At 42.1% G+C, this 16,880-nt stretch overlaps 1 protein-coding gene across 1 annotated transcript in view; it reads right to left on the bottom strand.

The window, feature by feature from the left end:
• The window catches only part of LOC126354143 (transient receptor potential channel pyrexia-like), a 179,877-nt gene that overhangs the window by 82,762 nt on the left and 80,235 nt on the right, over positions 1 to 16,880 (bottom strand). The window contains exons 4-5 of the mRNA XM_050003594.1: positions 8,773 to 9,070; positions 1,031 to 1,369 (exon numbers count right to left, since the gene is read on the bottom strand). Coding sequence (XP_049859551.1) covers positions 1,031 to 1,369; positions 8,773 to 9,070 — 637 coding nt within the window. The remainder of the gene's footprint in view (positions 1 to 1,030; positions 1,370 to 8,772; positions 9,071 to 16,880) is intronic.

Here is a 16,880-nt window from a genome sequence, read left to right as displayed (position 1 = left end):
TCAAAATAGTCTTTAAAAGTCCGCCTGCTTAGCTCGGTGGTAACGTGCTTGCTCCTGTGGAAGCGGGTCCGGGTTCGATTCCCGACCGGGTTGGAGGTTTTGGGTGTTGTGTTGTCCTCCTCATCATTTCATCCTCATCACCGACGTACACGTCGCCCAGTGTGGCGTCGACTGAAATAAGACTTGCACTTGGGGGGGCCGAACTTCCCCAGATGGGCCTAACAGCCAACCATTATATATATATATATTCCATAACGCAGTTTAGCAATTTCGAAGTCTCGGTGCGACGAAAATTGTTAGTCGATCTCCTGAAAACATTTGTAATAATTATTAACTTTCGGTGATGACATGGGGAAGACCGGAGATCTGCTGGTAAGACTAGCTCAACGATTAATACATATACATCCTCCTCCTTTCACAGCTAATCGGGAAGCACTGCTTCATTCTTTTCGTAAGAGAAAACATAGATAGCAGAGATGCTATTCCAAGGAGTAAATGGACGCTCCAAGGAGTAATAGGGCTTTAAACTACTTTGCATTGATAATCATCGTATATTAAAGTTTAGGAATCGGTAAGATAAGAAGAGATATTTCGAGATATGTACTGAGTTATATAATTTATAAAATTTCTGAAAATATCGCGGAGAGACCGCTGCAAGAGACATTACGAGTACCATACGCTCATTTCATTTTTTTTTTTTTTTTTTTTTTTTTTGCAGTCTTTAAAATGTACGTGTTTTTACATGCATTCGAACCAATCCTGGAAATAATTTTTACACTCTTATTTGGGACCTTAAAAACACAGTTTTTGAAGTATTCAACAGTTTCATGACCTGATGAAAATCGGTGTCCTCTCGTTATATTTTTTTTGTGACTTAAGTGAACTAAAAGAAGTGATTAGAGAATACTGTAGGCGAATGCGGATAATGAAACATTGATTATGGGTTGATGATGTACATCCTAACGGAGTCGCAGCCAATTCTATTCCGCATTGCCGTCCTCGCGGGCCGTAGAGGCGGCACGGCACGGACCTTGACGATGGCGGAGTGCAGCGGCGTGCGGCCGTCGTCGTCCTCCGCGTCGGGGCGCGCGCCGCGCTGCAGCAGCAGCTCGAGCGTGCCGGCGGCCTGCGCGAGCGCGGCCAGGTGCAGCGGCGTCTGGCGGCGGCGCGACTGCGCGTTGGGGTCGGCGCCCGCGTCGAGCAGCATCCGCGCGCAGTCCGCGTTGCCGTCCTCGGCGGCCAGGTGCAGCGGCGTGCAGCGCGCCGCGCCCACCGCCACGCGCACGTCAGCGCCGCCCTCCAGCAGCAGCCGCGCGCACTCGCTGTACCCCATCGCCGCCGCCACGTGCAGCGGTGTCTCCGTGTACACCTGACACACATCACATTACTCTCGTCGCGTAAGTTCCGTTTACGCCGACGACTTACTTATCGAAATCGACTACTGAGCTGGTGCACTTCACGTGGCTGAGTGCAAATTAGTCCTCATCCAAATTCATGAGTGGCTCAGTGACATAAAAAAAGGGAAAGCATACACTGTGGGTAAATAAGAATATAAATAGATGCTCTTTCTATATTCGGACTCCTTGTAAGAATGATAGTCCGTCATAACTTCGCTTTTACGATTTTGGCACCAGACTGCGCAGCAGACAGTATTTCATAATACATCTAATATTTTTACCGTGATATAAACAAAAATCACACTTGTGACAAGTGAGACTCGGCACAGAAATATGCCAAGGGCACTGGAATTGACTCACTTTTCACGAGAAGTGATTGAGACAAGAAAGTCGCTCGAATGAGATTTTCACTCTGCAGCGGAGTGTGCGCTGATATGAAACTTCCTGGCAGATTAAAACTGTGTGCTGGACCGTTGGTAGAGCAGTTGCCCGCGAAAGGCAAAGGTCCCGAGTTCGAGTCTCGGTCGGGCACACAGTTTTAATCTGCCAGGAAGTTTCACATCACCGCTGCAGAGTGGAAATCTCAATCTGGAAACATCCCCCAGGCTGTGGCTACGCCATGTCTCAGCAATATCCTTTCTTTCAGCAGTGCTAGTTCTGCAAGGTTCACACGAGAGCTTCTGTAAAGTTTGAAAGGTAGGAGACGAGATACTGCCAGAAGTAAAGCTGTGAGGCCCGGGCGTGAGTCGTGCTTCGGTAGCTCAGATGGTAGAGCACTTGCCAGCGAAAGGCAAAGGTCCCGAGTTCGAGTCTCGGTCCGGCTCACAGTTTTAATCTGCGAGGAAGTTTCAAGAAAGTCGCTTGTTTAAAAAGAGCTTTTATATCAAGCAGGAAGTCGCAAAAGAATTATTATTAACCTGTTATTATAAACGCGTATGTTGAACTCAGTTCGACAAATTATGTTGATATAGATTAAAACTTAGACAGTTCCAGAGTACTTTCTGCCACTTACACTGGTCGTCTTGTGTGCAGTAGGTTGGACACAGTCGGCACTTCAGTATAATCCTACCTTCCAAGATTAACCCTTGATCTGCCCTCTCCTGATTTCTACCTATTCAGGAATATCGGAGTCAGTCAGTCCTCACTGTGAGCAGGAGTTAGCGTTTCAGAAACTGTTTTGCATCCCGTTCAACCGAGTGAGGTGGCGCAGTAGTTAGCACACTGGACTCGCATCTGGGAGGGCAATCGTTCAAACCCGCGTCCTGCCATCCAGATTTGCATGGTCCGTTATTTCCCTAAATCACTCCAGACAAATACCGGAATGGTTCCTTTGAAAGGGCACGGCCCATTTCCTTCCTCGTACTTGATACAATACGAGTTTGTGCTCCATCTCTAACAAAGTCGATGTTGATGGAACGTTAAACCCAATCTTCCTTCCTTCCATCCCATTCGAAAACTTGTCATTGGCCCCCATAGCTGCAACCTGTTTTCCACAGTCGTTGTGAATTTCTTCAAAATGTAAAATATAAATTGAAACAATGATCTGTGTCAGCCACTTTTATTTTCTACCACGACATGTTTTGAGGTTCTACACCCTCATCTTCAGGTTGGCCAGTGCTTTAAATTAAAATTTTGTTTGTTGGATGTAGCCAGTTGTCTGATTAAACTTCATTTCGAAAATGTTACAGCAGAAAGAACCTTGAGGGCCATTATAAATATACATTTTTATCGTTAAATTACACGCAAACATGAAACAATAGCACAAAAATAATTTCATGTTTATGTGCCATTTAATATTTAAAATCTGTATTTATAATTATTCATACGCCATTTGTAATTCTGTTTCTCGCTAACTGAGAGTAACAATTTAAAAATCTCGTGTGTCACCTATAGCCCCTATAGATTAACTGCACGAAGAGTCGAAATGGAAGGAAATTTATTTACACTGTAGAGAACTACAGCTTTCAGGCTAACTTTGTTGCAATCTGTGAACGAGCCTGACTCATTTAGTCTGAAATCAGGACCAAGAGTCTCCATAACAAACACGACATCGGTACATTGAATCTTGTTTCCTTCCTTGGAGTATAATCAACATCGTGGTTTCAATAAACAGACTTCCATATCTCAAGAATAAGATGCTATGCATTTAATCCTAAAAGCTCATCTTGTTGCTTCAACAAGTTTAGATCACAAAAGAGACCACTTACAGCCCATTAAGATAAAATATGTGGATCATTTGAGCACACTTTCCTTGAAATGATGGGTCGCCATGCATCTCCCCTTCGCTGTCTTCTGCGTGTTCGTCACTGGTCTAGTTCACTCAAAGTAACTTGGCCCCAGTGCAAAAACACATTCTCATTCACAGCGTGGTGAGTCCACCCATCAGTCTGGTGTCGTCTACTGATGCGAGCCGTTCGCTTCGTTCATTATGAACGAAACATTCGCTGCCCATTTGGCACAGCAGTTGGCTGACACCCTACACTGCAAGAACGGAGAAGTGCACATGCCAGCTGCAAGCTTTGCCAAACGATTTCAAAGAAACTATTCGGTAAAAAAAATTAGACACTCGCGCATCTCATAGCTTCATATGCTAGATTCATGGTAAACTGTCTATCATTTCGTTAATGGTCATAGTGTTTTATTTTAGTATTAAATAAGTTACTTTGTGAAATTCGAATAGTGTGCAATGAACAATAGGGGTCGTTACGAGTTTGCGTTTGGTGCATGCTAGGTAATTACATTACTGTGTATGAATGTTAGCTAACTAATTTTTCTTTAAATTGAAGATCTATCTCCAGACTCGAGAAAATCGATTGTATGTAGTGCACTCACTTCCACACTGCGGCGCAAACGATTGCTTGAAAGTGGAATATTCATAACGTCCCTCTCATCTCATAAATGGTTCCAGATACTGAAACGAGTTTTTGAGAATTAATAGTTTGCATAGTGGAAAAATTTTGCCATAACTGCGACACTTCCTTATCTACAGTGATGTACCAGTAACTACAATTTTTTAAAGAAATAATGTAATTATTTCAATGGCAATCAATAGCTGGTGAAGTGAGATTAAGATGGTTTGCAACAAACTGAAGAAGTTACACGTTTATTATTATACTGAGCATGAGCTTTTGATAAGCTATTGACATCACTTGTCATCAGCTCTTGTATAGTAATTGACTGTTTCAGGATTATGTCACAATTTCAACTGCATTAGCATGTTAGTGAGGTGAAATTTTGCGAACCGTGCTGTTTTGGCAAATGGTGCAAATTTTATGATGGTAACGAGAGAAGGAAATTAAAGGTTGACAAGTCAGTTGAAAAAATCGCTCCTGTTCCAGTTTCATCTTATTCCTGTAGCCAATTGTGTTATTAATAACAAGCAGTTAGTTTGTCGAATTAATGACATAACTTGTTAATAAAATCGTTTGCAGGATCGCTAGCTGTAGCCAACAAGTTTCTTGAGTAACCTTCAGGTTTTGACCTGCTTCTCCTCTACCGCGCGGTGGCTGACCACAGTACAACCCCTACGATTACCGTTGTCCGCTCCTCTATTGCACTGTCTGCACAGGTACGAGTCAAGTTATTTTGTATGCTCTGTTATCGGCAGTTCTTCACTGTATCGAACAAGCTTTACAGCAGATGGTAAATTAGGATATTGAACAGTTCTACTTGTTTTCGATCTGATTCCATATATTTTTGTCAGACAAAAATAACAGTCGGTGAGCCATTTGTTTACCCGTCCAAACCTTGGCAACAGCAAAGGGCGTGCGACGTGAGCCTCTTAACAAACGAGTCAGGAGTGTAATACCTGACGAACAGTTTATGTTAAGGACCCAGTTCGTGTCCTGGTCGCAAACCTTACACCCCAAATAAATTTTGTTGTGCTTCTTTACAAGGATATTAAGTTTCCATTCTTGCGATTTCATAGTTAACCTTCCATAGATATGACAAAACTAATTTGCTCTGTATGCACAGGTATGAAGCATTTCCTTTCCTGAATTAACACAAATCACAAATCTTTTCGAACTTAGGACAACGGGCACTACCTTCAAACAAATTCTCACGAGGAGAATACGGCAAGTGCCATCGCCTGATTTCCCAGAAACTTCGCTCAGTGGAAGAGGGGTCGAAATAAGTGAAAAAGTTTCATGGCTTATTTGTAGGTACTCGTCCGTTTCTGAGAAAACGACGGTCTACGTTTTCGAGTATTTTCAAGTAATTTAAGTGCGCTTTACCGCGATGTATCCTCAGGCGAAATGGTGACACAGTGGTTAGCGTCATGACTTCTTAATTTTGCATTCCGTGTTCGAAAACCGATTATTGCTTTTTGTTTTTCATTTACCTACTCATGTCTTAGAAGATTACTAAACGACTGTTTTCCAGGTTATATTGATATACCGTTGTCCTTTTTTGTCTACTAGTTGTACGTCAGATGAGTGAATTTAAAAAATGAGAAAATCATTTGAAATTGTTTCCGTTGAAATTCTTATAATGTATCTTGATTCACAATCAGTAGCAAGCACCAGTTTACGGAAAAGTGATCCGTTATGCATGGTTTGCCGCCAAATTATTTCTAGAGTGCGAAATCTTTGCCTATATTAACGAAGTTTCTTTCCCGAGTAAGGTTCATATGAGGAAAAACCACTATGGCAAATCTACCTTCACACGATGCCCGTGGTGTTTGGAATGTCTGCGTTTCAAATGTGTCTACAATCGTTATCGTCAAAGGGTACACCAGATCATCCTGAAGAATAAATATGTGAGTAAAGTATAGGATTTAATATAAGACAATTGATACAAGAATGAAATATTAAAATATTAGAATTTTAAAAAAATGGAACTCCGAACATTACACAACACACACACACACACACACACACATTAATATATATTTTTTAAATACCAGTACGTAGAATCCAGTTATAATTTTACGGTTAATATAACACTTTTTTTCCTAATTTGATAAGAAACATTCAAGTAGTAATCTTCTATAGACTTGGGTTCATAAATTAAAACAATAAAAATAAAGTAAATAACAACAATAATCGGGTTTCGAATATGAGGCGCAAAATTGAGAAGCCACGACACTTAACACTGAGCCACAATTACGTCTGAGGATAACGCACGGTAAAAGGCACATAGAATTTTTTGCAAACTTGATAGTCTTTTTTTCAGAAACAGTAATGTACCGATAAGTCGAGGCACGTGTTCGCTTATTTGACTCCTCTTCCACCGAGTGAACTTCCTGAGAAACCGGGCGATGCCATTTGCCGTGCCCTCCTCGTCGGTGCTGAGATGAAAGTGCCAACAACACAATGTAATGATTCGACAACTTATAACATGAATCATCGGTAGCGGTGCCAAACCACCTTCATTTCCTGGAGGCATATTTCTGAACTGAGAGTTGTGTGGTAATACGATTTACTTACTTCGATTATTTTTCAAGAATTAAATCTGCAGCATATTTAAGTTAAACCACAAGAGAATAACCAATGTTCAGCATTGTCAATGATTTCGATAAATGGAGGGTAGTATGTCACAGTAAAACTGAGTCCAGTAACCAAACACTGATTTCATTTTCGACTTGACCATCCACAGCTAAGCTGAGAACACCATTCGCACTGTTTGTAACATCATTCGTGTTGACCAGTGTGATTGTTCGTCTGTAGCCTAGTCTCATCAGCCTTAAAATTAATCTTTTACTTGTCACTCTTCTTCTTGAGGCATCTACGTAGCGAATATGGGGATGGTTTGGTCTTTATGGCTGTGGATTCCTCTACTATACAGCTTTGAGTGGAACAAAGAAGCTGTGAGAACAGAGTTTCTGTTTGTCTTATATCTGATTCTAAACTTTCTTTATCATAAAATCTCATGTAAACTTTGGAAAGTTGGCACTCATCGGCGTTTTTCCTAGACCTTAGATTAATGATAGACACTAGTATGGTCTGTTACAAAAATTGCCGCCCTCTCGCAGTTAGCAACCATAAAACGGCTGTGAACGAAGAGCTTGCCTCAGTTTACAGAAAGGGAGGAAGGGGAAAATTAACATGCTGTTGGGATCTAAATCACCTTTGTGATCAGTCCCAACCCGGAAAAAGCATCGGCTTTGTACCCACTTACAGTGGTCCCTGATTAATCAGAAGGCTGAGGGAGGGACTTAGGGTTTGCAGCTCAAATTTAAAAGGACATTAAAGATTAACAGTGAGATGCATACCGATAATAGAAAGTCGTAAAAGTGAACTGAGAAGCAGCTTCACTGATGTTTTAGCAATACGCAGCAACACAGGGTATATCGATAGAGACGTCAAGTAGATATTAACAGCATCCACATATAAAGAAACAATGCTATATGAACCTAACCACCACTAGTACTCTGCTTGCGAGAGAATGCATTAATAGATCATTTCGTGCAAGAGAAAGAGTACTGAACCCATGAGTTTGCGATGGAAGTGAAAAAAGGGATGGTTGTGATGATTTCTTGCCACATGGCTCGTACTGTCGGTGTTCAGTAAAGACGAAAAGAAGTCACGCATGCTGAATAACGAATGTGGCATTCTGTACTCTAGTAACATTTTGACATTTTGCTTAAATTAACGAACGCGCAAGCTGTAACTATCTGCGAGGTGGCATGTGATTTCGCGTCTGTGTTAGCTCTTGGCGATCTTCGGTGTGGATAGAAATAATCAGAATTTCCAACCGTATGGAATAGGGCTGTTGGCAACAAAGGGAAGGAGCAGATTACCTGCTGTGTAGTAGGGAAATGAGCAGCTCATTTTTCTGGCAGAGGTTTTAAGTTTTGTTTGAGTTCCAACCTTCAAGAATAGATCACTGTATGTCTATAACCCTTTGAAGAAGAAGAAGAAGAAGAAGAAGAAGAAGAAATTTGGAAGTTTACAGGTTTTTATAGCTACCATCAATGTGAGAAAGATATCAATTTCTCTCTGAATCACTGCAACCATTATCTTGGCTGCGAATTTTAGTTATTGAGTGCTTCTAAAATCTGTTCATTACAGCCTCAGTTCTCTTATAATTTTTATTAAGGAGTAAATTTGCATTTCAAATTTAAGGAAACTCGGGTAGAATTGACAAGCTGAAACAAATTCATCACCGAGTTGGTCTATTCAAATGACTCTGAGCACCATGGGACTTAACATCTGAAGTCATCAGTCCCCTAGAACTTAGAGCTACTTAAACCTAACTAACCTAAGGACATGACACACGTCCATGTCTGGGGCAGGATTCGAACCTGCGACCGTAGCAGCAGCACGGTTCCGGACTGAAGCGCCTAGAACCACTCGGCCAGAGCGGCCGGCAGTCGGTCTAGAATGTGATGGCCACGGGCGCAGGCCGGTGGCGGCAGCCTGTGCGGACTGACCTGCGGCGTGTTGGGGCAGGCGCCGGCGGCGAGCAGCTCGCGGACGCAGGCGGGCGCGTCGCTGAGCACGGCGCAGTGCAGCGGCGAGCGCGAGCCCGCCTGCAGGCCGGCGTTGACGTCGGCGCCCGCGGCCAGCAGCAGCCGCACGGCGCGCTCACAGCCCGCGCTGGCCGCGCAGTGCAGCGCCGTGGCGCGCCCCGCCGCGTCCCAGCGGCGCGCCGCCGCGTTGCCGCCCGCGCGCAACACCGCCTCCGCCGCCTCCGCCTCGCCCGCGTAGCACGCCAGGTGCAGCGCGCTCCTGCCGACACCCCCCCCGCCACATTGCATCTCACCTGTGTGCTCTCCGAAGGCAACTCGCAACTCCATTTTAAATTGCTTTTCTGCTTTAAAATATTCAAACTGGTACCTAGGGTCCTGATGTTGTTTTAAGGATGAAACATCAGTTCTTCAAAAAATTCCAATCTATTCCGCTACGTTGACCACCTTCAGAGGTACGTATGGGTAAACAGTAAGTTTAAGAGCACAAAGGAAGCTGGTAGTCTACATGCCAACTCACCGAGCTGTCAGGCGCTGCTATGCTCGCCTACTGCTATACGTACAGAACACTGGCTAGCTGCTAGTCAGAATGTAACAGTGCCATTAGGAATAGACCAATGTCATGTGCGCACTGTTGGCTCTGCTGTTTTTCTAACACGATTTTACAGAAACTATTTGGCAACAAAAATTCATTTATACCTTACATACAGCTTTACACAGGTCAGCCAGAACCTTCTGACCACCTACATAATAGCCAATATGTCTATGTCCACCTTCGGCACAGATAACAGTAGTGACACTTCGTGGCATGGAAGCAATGAGTCCTTGCTAGGTCGCTGGAAGGAGTTGGCACCACATCTGCACGCACAAGTCAGCGAATTCCCGTAAATTCCGGGGACGGGCGAAGACCACTCTCACCACCTTCAGTCACATCCCAGATGCGTTCGATCGGATTCGGATCTGGCGAGTTGGGGGGCCAGTACAGCAATTGGAACTCGCCACTGTGTCCCTCAAACCACTCCATCACACTCTTGACTTTGTGACATGATGCATTATCTTGTAAAATGCTACTGCCTTCGGCAAATACTATAATCGTGAAGGCTCATATGGCTCTGAGCACTATGGGACTTAACGTCTGAGGTCATCAGTCGCTTAGAACATAGAACTACTTAAACCTAACTAACCTAAGGACATCAGACACATCCACGCTCGAGGCACGATTCGAACCTGCGGCCGGACCGGTCGCTCGACTCCAGATTGTAGCACCTAGAACCGCACGGCCACTCCGGCCGGCCAATCGTGAAGGGGTGTACATGGTCTGCAACCAGTCTATGATAGTCCTTGGCTGTCATGGTGCCTTGCACACGAGCACCATGTCACCCATTGATGTCTACATGAATGTTCGCCGACACATTACGGAGCTATCGCCAGCTTGTTTCTGTCCCGCAGTACAGATGTCGAGGAGATGTTCCTGTGAAAGACGATTTCTTCGCGACCTCCCATCGGCATGATCAAAGAGGTGTCAGGATTCATCTCACCGTGAAACTCTCTGCCACTGCGCCAGTGTCCAGTGCCGATGGTCACGTGTCCGTTTCTGTCGTAGTTGCCAATGTTGTGGTGTTAACATTGGCATGTGCGTGGGTCTTTCCTGTTTCACCAGTCTGCCCAGCCTACGCTTTCCTGTAGTGAGGGGTGGCCACCCGACCCCACGATGTCTGGTCATGGTTTCACTTTGGTTTTGCCATGTACTGAAGACACTCACCACAACACTCCTCGAACATTGGACAAGTGTTGCAGTTTCTGAAATGTTCATAACGGATCTCCTGGCCGTCACAGTCCTTCCATGGTCAAACTCAGGTAGATCGTGCACCTTCCCCGTACTACACACAGACACCATGCTCACCGGTACGAAATGTACCGTGTGTGTGTGTGTGTGTGTGTGTGTGTGTGTGTGTGTGTGTGTATATGTGTGTCTGTCTGACTAGTAGTCATTCCTCGCCGGTGACACTGCTATCGCTTGGATTGGTTTATATCGGTTGTAAATCGGTGGTCACAACGTTCTGGATGATAAGTGTATATATCAGCTTCGTGGTGCAGTGGCCATCATGTTTCTAATGCTCATATTTATTGCGATATGCTCATTTACATAAGATACTGTGCAAAAATGTGGGTCGCTGTGGTTTTGCGTTTAGTGCATATTACACCATATGTTGCTGTAGATGAAATTCAGCTAACATATCAAATTTTTCTTTGATTTGGGAGGATGTGTCTATTTGTCTCCAATCTCGAGAAAATTTATTTTATGTAGCACATTCACTTCCGACCATACGCACACCAGAATGAAATACGCGTAACATACCTCATCTCTCCTACACCATTCACGAGAGGTTTTGGCAGATGATAGCACAGAGAGAGGACAAGCATTTTTTGGAATGTTTAACATTTGGAACTTTATCTGCGATGATATAGCCGAATTGTAGTTTTTATTTAATTTTTTTCAACACAGTATTGCAGTTTTCAAAAAGTCATCGACAGATAGTGAAAAGAGAATTTGTCAGTACGAAAATAAACGTGTTATTTCTTCTCTTATCTTACTTCAAACTTACACAGTAAGATTTTCCATAAGGTATTGACCTCTGTAGTTGCCTATTGCCTGTTTAACAAGTCACTCTGTTTCAAGATTCTGTCGCAATAGCTATCGGAAAGTGCGTTTTTGCAATTTACACTGGTTCAGCAAAAGAAACAAACCTGTCAACGCCGCGCGGGATAGCCGCTTGTCTTGTCACGATCCGCGCGGCTTCCCCCGTCGGAGGTTCGAGTCCTCCCACGGGCATTAGTGTGTGTGTCGTCCTTATCGTAAGTTAGATTAAATAATGTGTAGGCTTAGGGGCCGATGACCTCAGCATAAGAATGTTCAAATGTGTATGAAATCTTATGGGACTTAACTGTTAAGGTCATCAGTCCCTAAGCTTACACACTACGTAACCTAAGTTATCCTAAGGACAAACACACACCCATGTCCGAGGGAGGACTCGAACCTCCGCCGGGACCAGCCGCACAGTCCATGACTACAGCGTCCTAGACCGTGTGGCTAATCCCGCGCGGCTCTGCATAAGACCTTACTACAAATTTCCAATTTTTTCCCAAATCTGTCAACAAGAGAAATATAGCTGGTACTCGTAACTGATGATGATTCTTCAAGTGAGGAATAGTTAATAAATCAGATAAAAATAAGTCGCCAATTGTGTCTCAGTTCAGGCGGAATCATCTCGTCCTTCAAATTTTTAATAGTGAGCAACTGGAATGCAAACTTAGCAAAGGATTTTCTCCGTCTTCTTTATCTGAGAAATATGAAAATAATGTGCAACAAACAGTGTACCACATTTTTGTTCCTATCTCCATTCAGAGTGAAGTGGTGAACTTCTTCACCATAATTATCTTTTAATTTTTAATATGGATTATATATATCTAGAATCCATTTTAACGTTAATGAGTAGTCTCAAGTGTTTATAAAGTAATGACTATTATGTTTTTGTACCTTTATCATCCAGAGATAAAAACACATAAAATTTGTTTTTCTAATAGAACAATACTGCAGACCTGGTAAAACTTTCGCTCCTCTGAAGCTGTGAACACACTGACGACTTGCAGAACCTTGTGAACTGTTCGTTCAAATCAGTATCACTGATGAATTAAAAGATATTTATAGTAAGAAGATTCATTTGCTCACTCTGTACAGGGAGATGAACGGAAAGATGGTACGCTATTTGTTGTACTTTTTCGTAAGTCAAACATAAATGAAGTGTAAAAATAAAAACTTTTGGAAAGTTTCAGTCCCAGATGTTCATTGTTAATGATACACTAGGCTACAGAATTCTTCTGAAATTGCAACAGAATTAGTGATTATTTTCATCTGACTTGTTGAACTTTTTTCTTCAGAAGTGTCATCAGTGGTGAGTTTTAAGTAACGCATATGGTACATTTATCCATCCCTAGATGCCACTTACATTTTGCTTCTTTACCCAAACTAAAACAGAAATTGAAATACTTAATGATTATAGGCGTAAATGGAAATATGGTTTGTTATTAAGCTACACAGTGAGGGTATAAATACTTTTTCGGCAAATTGTTTCTTTAAAATCACAAGAATAAGGTTGTGAGATTAGTCAAGCACCTGCCAATGAAACAATAATGTGATCTTGTATTTCCGGTACTGCTAGGGTGCTTCTGCTCAACAGCAGTGATTTCACACCTTTGTTTTGATAGTAATCTATGCGTGCAATTTCTACTTACAAGGATACTGTCTGTACTGCCCACAGAAGACACAGAGTTTCTCATGTTGCGCTGTATATTTTAAAAGTTTTGATCAGTTCGGTATTACTCTGTAACATCTCAATATCATTGCACATTCGAAAGCATCGATTCATATACTATCCTGGCTCCTGAAGAAGTCGGAGCAACGTGTAGGAATGTCAGTCGTTGATGCTACAGCCTGAACTGTCGATCTTTTGCCTAGTTACATCACTAACGTTGAGGTGGTTGACCTTCGCCAAAGCACCTACACTAATTATTTACAGAACAATGGGAATAGTCAAAGAAGCCAGTCTCAGGGAATATTAGTTTGGGTTTCAGAGGAATAGCAAGGAAAAGGATTTTTGAAAAAGGGAATCATGTTGACTTCGAATATAAGTATCAGTATTGGGAAATTTTTATTTTATCTTCTTCGACTTTAATTCCTTTTTCGAATTTCTTCTTGGTTTTCTTAACACATTGCCGTCCGCACGTCTCGTACAAATTTATTCGCTTGGCGCCTGCAGCGCTAATTCGGATTACTTGGCTTGTCGCCGCTCGCTTGTCACCTTTCCGTTGATGACAAGCTTCAAACACATTGACTTTGCGCGCTTTAATTTTTCCGGAAATCCTCTATTTTGCCATATCGTTCCACAAATTCGAATTTTCTTTTCAAGTAACTTCTCTGCAAGTTCTACTCTGTTATAATAATTACCCAGGGAGGGGTGATGCCACATTCCATAAGAAGGTGTCAATAGTTCCATACTGTTTTTGCTAAAGGTTGTCCAGCGCCGGAATATATCTTGAATGAGGAAATGTACCCTGTACTCGAATCACACAGCATCCGAATGAGTTTGCCATATTTCGTAATTTTCGACAGATTGTAAACTTAAAAATTTAACTGTACACGCCACGGTATCATTCCTTCATCAACTGAGATGTTTTGACTTAGATTAAACGTTTCTTTAAACTTTTTGGAAAAATAATCAGGCACGAATTGTACTTTGAAAAGCCGGTCGGCATTATTCGGTTTATTGTTATTGTCGAAAAAATGTAAAAATTATAATATTTGTCTGAATCGGTTGCGGGACATCGTTTTGCGAAGCATAGGTGTGTCTATTAACGGATTCGTTGACCAGTAATCATCGATCCTTGCGTTTTTTTTTTACAATTCCCATCCCATAAGGATAGCAAGCCTAAGCCATTTTCTAAGTTCGGGTCCCGTAACGTCGACAAATTTGGCATTTTTTTATCCACTTTCCTTCTATTGCAATTTTGACTGTATTACTTGTTGGCTTCGTTGCAAATATATTCAAATAGATCGTTCCCAATATAAAATTGTACGATATCCAAGACGCTCTGCGTATCTATGGGAAATATGTGTGGACCCGGAGATCCTCCAAATTTATTATTGGTACTCAGTAGATCACAGTCTGTCTTCTTCGTCTGATTCATCCTAATCAGTTGGCAACCGTAGCGTTCGCCGAATTCTTCTTGGACGTATTTCACTATCTTCCTACGAGTCTGCTTATTTTTCATTTTTTTTATATCCAATGTCTTCTTCCCAACCGGCAAAGTCGTCCGGAACGTCAGACAAGTCATCCGCGCAATCATCATAAATAATCGTTTCGTCTCTGTCGTCTGCCATGGTGAAAGTGCACAAGTACTTATTAAAAAAAATCTCGTTGACGTGTGTAACTTATTGTTACCTAAACAAAACACCAACAGAATGAAAAGGATACTAAAGTGCTGTCACCGGCCACTGCGCGATACTATGCACACTACACCACTGTGGTGTCGCCGAGTACGGAGCGATACTATGCATACTACACCAGTGTTGGTGGTGTCGCCGGGCGGCAAAGTGTTAATAGGTGGCTCAATGAATAGATTGAATAAAATCGGGGATGCTACAATCATGTTTCAGTCCTTTCTCAACTTCTGACTCCGTTTCATGTCATCCAACTCTTATCACTGTAGTCTGGTTTTTGCACAAGATTTAAATAATCCATTCCTGAAAGTATTTCACCGTTGCCACCTTCAGAAATTCAGAGATAGCATTGTAGGGAACACTGTCAAAACCTTTCTCTAAATTGACGAATAGAGGTTTTATCCTTCTTCAATCGTAGAGTCAGTTTGCCATGTGTGTTCCTGTATCATTGCCTAATATTCTTTTTGAAACACTAAAAAATATCTGATTCCACCACTTTACCTTGGTCTCATTTCCTTAATTTTCCACTATTCTACAATTTATTCAGTTGTACTCTGAATTTAGTAGCCAATATATTGGCTACGAATAACTTGTCCCTTGAAATGTTTTGCAGGTCACTTCGTTTCAGAAAGCCGTGGGCCAACGCTGATTTTTACTCTTACTTTTCCGGGTATCTAGCAATGCCAAAGTATTCCGTGCTTGCCGCAATTGGAGTAATCTATTCAAAGAACCCACTAAATGTTAGGATTATGTCGCTTTCAGTACATTTGCCATTTTATTAAGAAATTATGACCTGATATTCCTGGAGCAGCTAGTGCTGCAGCATCAGAATCTGTATTCAACCTTTCAAGTAAAGCTAAGTCTTATTAGTAATTAGTCCCGTAGACATGAAAATATGTTATCTAGGCACTTGTCATTGGTCATGCAGAGATAATCCAACAAAAGTACAAGACTTTCCTGGCCAGTACATCACTGACGTACCTCTTTTTTAAATGTAATAAGTATACTGAGTATAGACAATGGCGTGGACATCAGATCTGTAGTGTCTACGTCATAGTCTGTAGCGAAGAAAAGTGGCAGTTTCTAATTATTACGAGTCGTCATATTGCATTAAAAACGTACCTTGCAGCGGAGCTAGGAGGAGAGCAGATTTTGGTTCTCGCGCTCGCACAGCTGGCGCTGGCTACTGGGCCTGTCGAGCTTAACGCTGCGTGCAATACTTTAAACACACACTCTACGAATATGAAGAAGTACTATCATATATTAATCGTTCGTTTTCATGCCTTGTATACTATATTCTATGGATAAAACAACCATACTGTTAAAGTTTCAAATCAGTAACTTCCTTACTTTCGAAGATATAAATTTTTACCTGAAACACATAATAACCGTGATGGCATTGTCAAACTGAATTAGGCACCGGCGGGTATTCATCTGCAGTATCAGTTGAAACTATAAACAAAAAGGTAGGTTCATATAATTTAATTTTCTGGAAGTTTCTTTAGTTTCATTGCCACAGATTTCGGGCGTAATTAACAGTACAAAAAAAAAGTGAATGGAGGACACATGTAAACTGAAAATGTGATATTTTATTGAAACTGTGTAAATGCAAGCGCGAGAAAGTTGTTGTGTAACAGAGGAATTTGTGACATATGTCCAAGTGAGCTTGATTTTGTAAAAGGCAGCCAGAAGGGGCGTTGAGTATTAAATTTATCAGCAATTTACTTTGTGGAAAGGAATCGTATTTTGTTTTCGTTAAATTTTATCTAGTTTCGGAATTACGAGATTTATAGTCTAAACTAAGTGTGGTAATTGATCGGCTGACATTAGAAATACCGCGACCATAGAAATGCTCGAGGTGATCTAATTTGCTAATTATCATACTAGCCAATTTCCCGCGGCCCGCATCTCGTGGTCGTGCGGTAGCGTTCTCGCTTCCCACGCCCGGGTTCCCGGGTTCGATTCCCGGCGGGGTCACGGATTTTCTCTGCCTCGTGATGACTGTGTGTTGTGTGATGTCCTTAGGTTAGTTAGGTTTAAGTAGTTCTAAGTTCTAGGGGACTGATAACCATAG

This window comes from Schistocerca gregaria, chromosome 1 (genome assembly GCF_023897955.1).
Source record: "Schistocerca gregaria isolate iqSchGreg1 chromosome 1, iqSchGreg1.2, whole genome shotgun sequence".
Taxonomy (NCBI): Eukaryota; Metazoa; Arthropoda; class Insecta; order Orthoptera; family Acrididae; genus Schistocerca; species Schistocerca gregaria.
This window is presented reverse-complemented; position numbering and strand designations above follow the sequence as displayed.